The following is an 11,530-nucleotide window of genomic DNA, read 5'->3' as shown; positions in this document are numbered from 1 at the left end:
ATTGGTAAGTTCATTTATTGGATGATTCTATCGTTTGTGTATCACTGTAAAGACTAATGACGTACGATCATCCAGAACATCTAAATATTGTATTGTTTCCATTCTAAACCACATATCAACATCTTCTCCATCTCGTTTCTAAGCTTTCCGTCATTTTGGAATGGCAACAAAATATCCACCTGTTGTGCTTCACATAAATTGTAATAAAAGGAAATTCCTAATCAAAGCATAAGAGTAATGTTAATTTAAATTTTCAGCATCTTGCAGAAGAGACAAGGCTGGGTGTATTGTACAATACAGCAATTATTCTAAATAGGTTGGATATTGTCTGGCATTTATACTAAAGACATTATTAATCAGTTTTGTACGTTACTGTCCGTCGTCATCTGAAAACTTTGGGTCAAGTATTTTATGTCGCTTATGTGTTTAGTCAGATGACTTTGTTGAGATGATTATATAACTTGAAAGACTCCAAACCAGTGATAATACATTGTGAGTAACTGCTTCATTCAATAACTGGAATACAACATTGCAACTCTGCTTAGGGGATGAGTCATACATGTACGAGTCATCTACGTTGTTGAAACACAAATAAGCTTTTAATTAACACTAAGTGGTGCAGAATTAGGAAAATCAATAAGCCATTGTCACGTGACGTGATTTAAATTTTATGACAGGTCTAGGCAAGTTGACGAAAGCTGACTTTACCATGCAAGGTTACCTGTAAATCAACATGCTGATTTTCAGAGGACGTGATTTTGTCTAGTATTGAAATATGTAGACTTTAAGAATGTAAAGAAACTCTGTAACCGTTCGTGTGTAGATTAGACCCCCGATGCGTGCTATTCAATATGTACGTGTATGTGTTTTTATTGTCTGACTTGTCTAATTCGTCGCATGGGCAATATTATGGGCCGGTATTAGAGGAGTACTTAACAACACTGGTATACTATCAACACGTCGACATGAAATGACGGGTTATAGAAGGAATATACCTGACTTAACTACATTGGTAAGTACATTGAAGAATGCAAAGTGTGTGTGTGTGTGTGTGTGTGTGTGTGTGATTTGGATTTGTAACGTAGCTTTAACAATTTTTCAGTCACATCGCTACAGTTTATTGTGATGTCTAGCTGCCTGCTGCAGACATGTAGCATGATGCCCCACCCAGTCACATTATCCTGACACTAGGCCAACCAGTCCTAACACTAACCTCTAATTGCTGAGCGCCAAGCGAGGCAGCTGTTAGTACCATTTTTATAAGTCTTTGGTATGACTCGGCCGGGGATCGAACCCACGACCTTCCGCGTCCGAGGCGGACGCTCTAACCACTAGGCCACCGGAGCGGTCAAGAATGCAAAGTACGTCCGTATCTGTAATGTAGAAATCTAGGCAATGATGTTCTGGAAGCATGTTTCAATAATAATTATACATGCGTGTGTTTCAATAATAATGATATACGTAATATATATATATATATATATATATATATATATATATATATATATATATATATATATATATATATATATATATATATATATAACGTAATAAAATATTTTTACAAACGAAGTTTGCTGGGAATAAGACAAATATTTCCAATAAAAATTTCATTATTAGATCAACAGTAGGAAAACGATTGAAGATTGGTGTAACGTTTCAACGCTTTTATCTTAGTTGTTGTTGTTGTTGTTGTAGGGTTTAACGTCATTTTTCAGTAAATGATAGGCTATACATGGCTGTCAGTATAAATGGTGGAGGGAGAACCCGGGATCACCCCGGAAAGAACCACAGACCCACGAGAAGCTACTGGCAAGCTTTCTCACAGACCCACATTGGCCGAATCCTAGACTCGAACCCAAGCAGACAGAGGTGAGATGGCAGTGATCCGTGGCGGTGAGCGATTTAGACCACTTGGTCACTCGGGGTCCCCCTTTTTGCTTAGTTCTTTTGCAATCTTTGGACATTTGTGCATAAAATATCGGTGCACATTTATTTTTTAGAGACTTCATACAACAAATAGATAAAATCCTTCAGAAACTGAAAACGAACATTACAGTTAATGTTAGTAAATAGATATTGAAATTCTACAGAAAACTCTCAAGTATTACCATTTGGCATCATGACTTTTTTGATATTTCATTCCATCAAATTAGTGATATTAAGGTTTAGAAACGTGCTGAATAATTTTATATTTTGCTGCAAGACTCACAAAAGATAGAAAGTATTTAATTTGGTTCCTATATTTTATTTGTAATGAACTATTTGGACCGTAGATACATTAGAATTTGTGCAGCTTTTCATGGAGTTTAAGAGAATTATTTCACATGAAGAAATAACAATTAGCAAATTTAATAAGACTGAAGTGTGTATTGAAAAAGTAATTATCTATGACAAGAGATGGAAGAGTTTGTAACACTTTGGAAGCTCGCTTTCCATTAAAAATACTCTTGAATTATATTGTACGTTTAATAGTTATCATTATTAAAGATGATATTGGTGTTACAATAAATTTGAAAGACTTGGCAGTGTTGAAGATGTAGTGGCTATCATGATTTAAAGACATACATAGATAAATCCATGACTAGTATTATTTCTGAAGTAGCAACACAACGCAAATAGCGGATTAATCCGGTCACAGCTCGAAAAAACCCAATCGTTTAATGGCGTAGATCTCAGGACACGAACTTGACACGCCTACACTAAGGCAACCGGGCATGCCAGTGTCATTTTCTTGACAAGCTGACCAGTCTGCCTAGGACCCTAAGGTCAGACAAGATCTAATATAGGTTCTAAAACTGATTACTGATAGCCCAACTACCATCCTGCCTTCTTGAGAATGATACCGGTACCCAGTCTCCCTTATAGTGCCAAAGGGAAAGCGTGTCCCCTCTTGTTACAGGAGTAGCCCATTTTCCCCACACAGCTCCTTCCCTCCTACTGCACACTAGATAGGGTTGTATGCAAGCACGAGCCAGTTGATTTCCAAGACCCACAGACGTCTCCCTTGTAAATAACCCACACGCCGCCAAATTATGGAGTTGTGCTTGAACGTTTATTTGTAAATTATCAATATACGGAACAAACTAATAAAACGCTTGCAAATGGAAACATTTTAAATAATGATTATTGCATGTTAGCCCCTGCAATAACACATGTACACGCAGATATATGCATATGGAATATATCATACTAATTAAACGAAATGGATTAACTTGGATTTGTTCATGTTGTCTTCTGGTATCATATTTGTTCCATAATAAAGGCACAACCTTCTGTCTGTGCAATTCTTTAAAGTCATATTGAAATTATGTATTTCCTCTAATTATTGTTTTATTCCTGCTTGTTTAGTCTGCTATGATAATCTGAAACACTGATGTGATGTAAATGAAAATGTTAATTAATGTAAAAGTAATATGCTATTGTTTACAAACATATAGCAAAGAATGACTGCCTGGTATGTAGAAAAATCATGTTATCCTTTGAACTGGTAATAAGTAAAAACAAACGTTAACAAAGACAGCAAGTTGTGGAAATGATGACAAGAAATGTTGAATCATAGCATACAATTACCATGTTGATAAAGATACTAAAACGAACGGAGCGTACTAACAACGCGATAATGCGAGAAAGTCTGCTTGTGAATAGTTATAAACATCTATTCTATTTTGCAACATATTAATATATATCTAGTCGTGTTTAATGTTAAATTAATCAAACATAACTTGTTGAGCCCAAGACAGATGGGTTTACACAAGAGTTATAATTCTATGGTATTACAAAACGGGCTGTTATTCCGCAAAAACAAATGTAGATAGTTCATCAAACAACAACCTTTTCCCAAGAATTGCATCTTACCAGCAAATGCAGTTTAAGAATCAATGATTTTGTCACGTTATTTTCTGGATTTTTTTAAAAATAACTTTATAAATAAAATTTACATGCAAGCGAATGCAAAACCTTAGAGTCATTTCGATTGCTTAATAGGGAACAAGTCACATAAAAATACTAAATATAGGAGGCGAATCGTAAAACGATAACCACTATTCATGAAGTCGTATAACGTTGAATTGGCATACATTTTCCCTAATTACCCTATTCAGTATCTATCATACAGACCAGGACCAATGAAAATGGCCGAAATCTGTGGGATGAAGATAACCAACTGATTTATTTTCATCTTAGAGTTTTTCATTTCGGTATGTGGAGCACTTTTTCATTGTGATATACATATAACAACGTCCATTGTATAGTTCTAAAGACAGCACTGAATTGAAAATCTTAGGTATATGATTGTTTTGAAACCGATATACCGTTGCATCAAACCTCTTTCATTGGATAAATACAAGGATAGTTTGCAATTCTTTGTGTAAAATTATGTGTTTATATTGCGATATGTAATACATTTCTTTATAGGTGAGTAAACATACAATGTGAATATAGATTTTAGTTGCTTATTACGCGTACCAAAATTAGTTTACTTGTACAAATCCGTGAAAACCGGTATGATCAAAAGTATTTTGTCGGTCAGTTGCTTATCTGGAACAATATATTCATAGGAAAAAACGAGAGAAAGATTATTTGTCAGATAATGACAACACAATACAAATAAAATGAATAAGTTTTTTTTTAACTGTAGGAAGATACCAAGTTTCGATTTACACAATGACCAATACGTTTGCAGTATTTCAATTAAGGAAGTGCATATTGGTAATCGGTCGTGTATTAAATTTACAAAGACTATTCGCACGGCGATCGGTGTCTGCCTTACAGTTTATTATATAATAATTCTGATATGGTGTGCAAAAAATTAGAGGCTAGTCCTTGAATTAGAGGTTTTACCAGGAGAAACGATTTTATAATTCAATTTACTTTAAAAGTGGATGATTCTGTTCGATTTTGCATTTCATAAATTCACTACGGATTTGTGCATTCTTTTTGGACAACAATTTTTCATTTAGTAACAGTTGATTATTATTGAACTTACCTTCTATTGTGCACACTTTACATTAAAGTTTGGCTTTACTGCGAACGGTGATTTATTGCAAACAGGCAATGTATTATGCAATCAAAGCACTGAGACTTTCGGTCATAAATGAAGTCATCCGCTCATTGTAGGCCTGACTTATAGTAGTTCAAGGTAGAGGAACGGCTGTCAGTTTTCTGCTAGTATTGATACAGTACGATAACGGAAGTTATAGCAGGTATAAATTGTCTGAGGTAAATCGCTGATCGCTGTAACAAATGTGAGGTTTTGTGATCCCTCATCATAGGTCCGTAGTTCATAATCACATCCAAAGAAAACTGCATGCCAACATTTGAGCCACCGACAAGAAATTTGTCTTTAACATAGTCTATACCTACTTTCATTGTGCTGAAAAAAGACGAGAGATCAGTAAATTAAAAAGCTTCTAACTTCTATATAGGCGAATCAAGTGGCAAGTTTCGTATTACAGTTTCAAGACGGGGAGTGTAAGGATGAATCATTCGTTATGGTATGGGGAACAAGGCCGGCATGGCATTCAGTTAACCTCATTCAACACCTTTTTTTGGGAAAACGAACAGGTACTATTAAGATAACAAATTTTAGATTTCTAAAGTTTGAAATACATTGTCAAAAGTTCTTAAAAATACTCCATTATGAAACTGCTGACAAAACTGGAAACATTAAATCAGTGAACAGTTAAAAGCTAGTTAAAAGTTATATGTTTTCATTCGACAAAATTGCAATCGAATTTATTCTTTATTCTCGCTAAATGTTCAGCCATAAGTTCGATAAATTTAACAGTTAGCACTGAGCCTTGTATGGAAATTTACGGTGGTCTGTCTCAGACATGGCACAGAAGAGTGCTGTTTAATTAGTTTCTTCCGTAAGGGAATATACTTCTTGACTGCACAGCTCAGGAAGAAACATGTATTGCATGTCCTTTGTAGTATGTTTGACAATAAGCTTCATCATTGCAGTCTGTATCTCTCTGCTGAGGTGAATGAGAAATGTGTATTGCTGAGTTTAAATTTGAAAATAAAAATGTGTTTTCGTTGATAAGGTCTTTCTTAGATATATTCTTTTGATCTTCTTAACGACTAGCCACTGGTGCTTTATGACCCATATCACTAGTAGTCCAAGCTTAGTAAACTGCATATAAATAGGCCTTATTCAGTCTGTACGCATCCAGGAAATAACATATATATTATCAAATGGTCATAATACAAATATATCTTCAAATTGATATCAGAAACTGACATTTATCGCTGTAAGGTTTTTAAAATTTCTCATCAAACTCAGAGGTTGTTATTCTTGTTGTAGGGCTAACGCTATTTTTCAGCACATGATAGGCTATACATGACGGCCAGTGTAAATGATGGAGAAAGAACCCAGGCAAACCCCAGGAAGAAACACAGACACATAGGAGGCTACAGGCAAGCTTTCTCACATACCCACATACTATGATGCTGAGAGGTGAGATAGCAGTTATTGGTAAAGGCGAGTGCTTTAGACCACTTGGCAACCTGGGATCTCCGCCCAAACTCAAAGGTTGTTGTGTGTAACATTTAATAAATCGATATGATAAATACAGTTTTCATATTGGTACTTATATATTTCTTTTTTAGTGACAAACTGGTTGATTATGTGATGACTGTAATGGTGGGTTGATCATCATGATATAACTACTGATGATGATTATTATTATTATTATTATGATGATGATGATGAAATGCAGATGTTTTTTTTTTCAGGAAATACAGCTAACATGATGATTGTTTGGATTATTGTGATGCTTGCATTTTCCTTCTCTTTCAGCTGACATGAATCATCAGGTCACCGTATCAGAACTTTTATCCAACATTCTGGATAATATCGGCTACTCACGTGACGACCGAGATAGGAAGGTCAGAACTTCCATTGAGAGTGAGGTGTTCCAGAATATGGCTCATGCTTTACACAAGTATGACCTGGGTTATCCTTATAGTAGAGCTGAATTGAGATGGTACATGTTCGGCAGTCGTGGGGAGGGTTCCACAGGACCTGGACTGCAATCAGATATAGACAGTCTGTTTCAGAATGATCTGTATAACGTAGTCACTGATCTAACTGACTGTCTGCCAGACAAAGTCAATTACCTTATGTTGTCGGAGAACTCCACTCATCCTGGTTATGTACAATTGCAGACCATAGACATATTACCGGACTGCACTCCTGTTCCAAGATTCCGTACGAAAACGATTCTTCCTAAAGTTTATCTATTAAATAGGTATGTATTGCGAAACACTTATATTCATGGTTTTGGTTCTGTATCGGGTCCAGCAGTTAGTCGTCGTACAAGTTTCAAGAACTGTTCAGAAGACAGAGTGATTGCTTTAAGGTGCTCGCGATGGCCACAAGGGGAATACGAATGGTTCCAGCGTCGCAGACTCTTCGGATGGCCTACATCTAATCAGATACAGAATACCTGGGATTATGGATGTTTTGCCACACAAGTTGGTCATCCCCACAGTTCTAAAAAGCACCAAGAGTTTAGGTTATCCTTTACAATAGCGGAAAGGGACCTTACAAGATCTTTTGAAGAGACGGCGATGAAAGTCTACATATTGCTAAAAATGATCAAGAAAACGTTTATTGAACCTGTTGTAGGCAATGCATTTTCAAGCTACCATTGCAAAGTTTGTATGTTGTGGATGAGAGAAAAAACACCACATGAGCTTTGGAGAAACGAAAATCTTCTGTACTGTCTCATTCTTTGCATCAGACAACTAAGTGAGTGGGCAACTGCAGGGGTTTGTCCTGACTACTTCATTGTCAAAAATAATATATATGACAGAAAGATATTTGGGACAATTCAATCTCTGTTAGTGGAGAGAATCAACTATCTTCTCTCATCTGATTGCAGATGTTTACTTGAGATAAAATGCTGTCATTTGGGAGAGTTTCTGGCAAATAGGATTAGCGGATTTGATATTCGCCATATCTCAAATCTATCGCTTATCATTGATGAAGTAAACATTGACTACACAGTTACTATAACTAGAGCATGTCTTTGTAGACATTATATATTTGAACACATTCCACAATATTATACAATGTTGGTTAATTATCTACAAATAATCTTGTATGCTTCTAAGCGTTCATCAGATGTCATGCAATATCCTCTAAAGTATGCAATGATGGTTCTGTGTTCACAGCTAGGATTTCATATTGCCACAGTCTGCAAAGAAAATGCACATCATCTGTCACATGAGAAAGTAGAGTACCTTGCGGCTCTGGCATCACATTTCCTTTCCTTTGGCATCAACAGCGATGCTACATCAGTAAGACTTAAACTGTGTGGATTGGGAATTGAGCTTGGGGATTATAAGTTAACAGAAGATTGTCTTCAGAATATTAGTGACTATCGAATGAGGTACATGTACTCAGCTACAGTGGATAAGAAACATGACCTCACTATACACAAGTGTCCTAACGAAAGACTCCGTATGAAGAGATACAATACTGAGGAACTGATGCAGACCCATGTGTCCTTCAGCGTGGTCTATATGCCGTCGGAGAATGCAATAACTCCCACACCACTGAGGATGGAGATGTTTAGGTCAATTGGAGCACCCCCGCAGTTGAAAATTACAGCTCAAGATTCCTGGTATGACTGTGAATGGTATGACTGGGGAGTGGTTGATTCACTCATATGTCTCTATTTCTTTCAGTACCTGAATTTCTGCAGACAAGGGAAGGAGAGACACAGAAAGGCTGCCTTTGACAACATGATTCACGTGATTCGGACAGAGCCAATGATCTTACACAGAGACACGGCATTGAATCTTCTGGGTTATTCCTATATGCAGGAAAATCAGCTGACCAATGCATTCACATGCTTCACCAAATCCTTGAAATTCCGTCCCTATCACAACGCCGCCAAGTTCTATTTGGGAGTTCTGTTCAAGAGGATTCTTGCCAATCACAGAAGACATGTATTTTATTGATGAAGGTCCATTCAGATTGGTAGTTAGATGAATACAATGCATTATGAGGATACATTTCATTGTCTTGTCTAGAGGAAGGTACTTTGAAAATATGCTTCAAATGTATGGAAGAATGTGAACTGTTTGCTGTATTTAAAGCAAAGTCATGTTTTATAAAGTCACCATGACTGTCTCTTTGAAATGAATATTGGTACGGATGTTAAACATGTATGATGGCTTTTCCCAAATTTCCTTTCAGCAATGCAGCAGATTATCACAGATTTTACAACGTTTTCATGCATCACACATTATCATATCCGGCGTTTTCAGCACATCATAAGCTATACATGGTGGCCAGTATATTTGGTGGACGAAGATGCCCGGAAAGAACTCACCGACCCACGAAAAGCTACCGGCAAGCTTTTTTACATATCCACGTTGGCCGATGCGAGACTCGAACCAACACGGGTAGAGGTGAGATGTCCGTGATCTAACGCCTTAGACCACTCGGCCACCCGGAGGCCCTACAAGAATTAATATAACTGAGAATATTCCATATTATGTAATAGTCGTGATGTCAGGACTATTGGACTTTAAAGACTCAAAACCAAGCATAAGGCATTGTATGTAATTGTTTCAGTCAAAATGTCGAATACAATTCCTGTTGCACGAGTGATACATATTGAATACTTTACATTGTTCAAACACAATGAGAGTTTCAGCTAAAGGTAAATGACGCAGAACATGTGAACCTCAATATTATTTTGTCACGTGATGAGATTTCGATGATATCTCAGGTCGAGGTAAGCTGACGTAAACAAACTTCGCCGTGCAAGGTTAGCTGTGGATCAGTATGATGATTTTCACTGAGGACGTGGAGGTTATGTCAAGTATTTTTACAGTCTGAGAGTTAAGAAACAGAAATATGTAGACTTTTATAGAGGGGCATCTAAAGAAATTCTTTCATTATGTATGAAGACATTTTAACGTATAAGACCACAAACGCATGTTATTCTTGAATTACTTTCAGTAATGATGTTTGTATATTTTTGTCTTGACTGATTCATTCTACTGATATGCGCATTGACCTTTCACAAGGACAATATAGGACGAAAGGAGTACTTTACAAGACTGTTATAGTAATGTCTAAACACGTCGACATGAAATTCGGATTATAGAAGCAATAGAAGAAAATGCGAGGTTGACGTAACCACATCGGTAAGCTCACAGAAGAATGTGATGTGCTCATGTGTGGGAATTATATAAAACTGGGCGATGATGTTCTAGAGGCACGTGTTTTAATAATAATTATACGCATTATATATGCTAAAGAGTTGTAAATGTATACTTTCACCCAATTTATATCAAAATCAGGGAACTAAGCTTGTTGTACCAAATAAATGTTTTCCAATAAGTATTTCATTTATTAGATATAGCCAGGAATAATGATTTAAGTTTGGTGTAGTCTTATACAGATTTTGTACAGAGGTTTCTTTTTTAATCTGCACAGAATTTTACTTGAAATGTAGATACACTCTCATTTTTTAAAGTATCCAATGGTTTCCATTTAGAACAATATTTTTACATGTATATCGGTTTTATTCTGACACGGCCTTTGGAAAGCTTGTCTACATATTATAGAAACCAAAATCTATTTATAGAAGCCAAAACCTTCAGCGAAATATACATTTTATTATATGCTTAAATGTTAAATATAGAAATAATTTTCCTATTTTTTATTCCTTTATTTTCACATGTGAAAAGAATATCGTAATATTTTGAATGTGAAACTATTAAATTTCCCATCATGCCTACAGAAGTTAAATCAACAGCAACAAAACGAATACTGTGTGAGCTAAAATAAATAAATAGGAACAGCATGTGAATTTCAGACATGGAAATTATTTTGTCCTAAGAAATCGGACTTGACTCCTTTTGCGTCTTTCTAAAGTTATTTCCCTTTACTTCCTTGACAACAACAACAAATCTGCAGTGATGCAGTGGTGAATCGACACGTTTTTTCGGTCAGATATAGTCAAATAATTTGCAACATTTCAGCAGAATAATTTACTGCGACAGAATAGGTCATCCAAATCCAAACGCTATATTAAGTCACTGATATTTATATGAGCAGTCTATGAAATTTCGGTAAATTTACCAAAAGATGGTTGGGGTGTTGTGCTGCAAAATGAGTTTAACATTCTAAACTTCGACCCTGGAGCAAGTCTGCGATATAATGAAAAATACAGTTTTCTTTTCCTACGTTAGTACAGGATATATTTCATCTTGCGGTACCAAAAGCGATATTTTTGACTAGTTGTTTCTTGGCTCGTTAAAATATTACGTTGTTTGGACCACACAAAGAAATATATCCGCTACTAACGTATGACAGGAAAATATCCTTTATATATCAAGTTCAAAGGATAAGTTAATGCATTTAGGTATTTAGTACGACGTTCAATGCATTTATTCTTTTCAACAATTGAAAGGGTTAAAAATTAATCAATTATTTTCTGAAAAATATCCAGTTATAGACCAGCAATAGAAAGGGATCAGGTATCAGATAAAAGAAAGGAGC

At 35.9% G+C, this 11,530-nt stretch overlaps 1 protein-coding gene across 1 annotated transcript; it reads left to right on the top strand.

The window, feature by feature from the left end:
* Nucleotides 1-738: 738 nt before the first annotated feature.
* LOC149784903 (uncharacterized) lies at nt 739-10,680 on the top strand. The gene is made up of 2 exons (XM_089978495.1): nt 739-1,012; nt 6,803-10,680. Exon 2 carries the CDS (start codon nt 6,808-6,810, stop codon nt 8,971-8,973), a length of 2,166 nt encoding a protein of 721 aa, XP_089834621.1. The 5' UTR covers nt 739-1,012; nt 6,803-6,807; the 3' UTR covers nt 8,974-10,680.
* Nucleotides 10,681-11,530: the final 850 nt, after the last annotated feature.

The sequence above is a fragment of the Sinohyriopsis cumingii genome, chromosome 13 (genome assembly GCF_028554795.1).
Source record: "Sinohyriopsis cumingii isolate HCF-2022 chromosome 13, ASM2855479v2, whole genome shotgun sequence".
NCBI classification, from domain to species: domain Eukaryota; kingdom Metazoa; phylum Mollusca; class Bivalvia; order Unionida; family Unionidae; genus Sinohyriopsis; species Sinohyriopsis cumingii.
The sequence above is the reverse complement of the archived record's forward strand: the minus strand, read 5'-3'. Positions and strand labels throughout refer to the sequence as shown.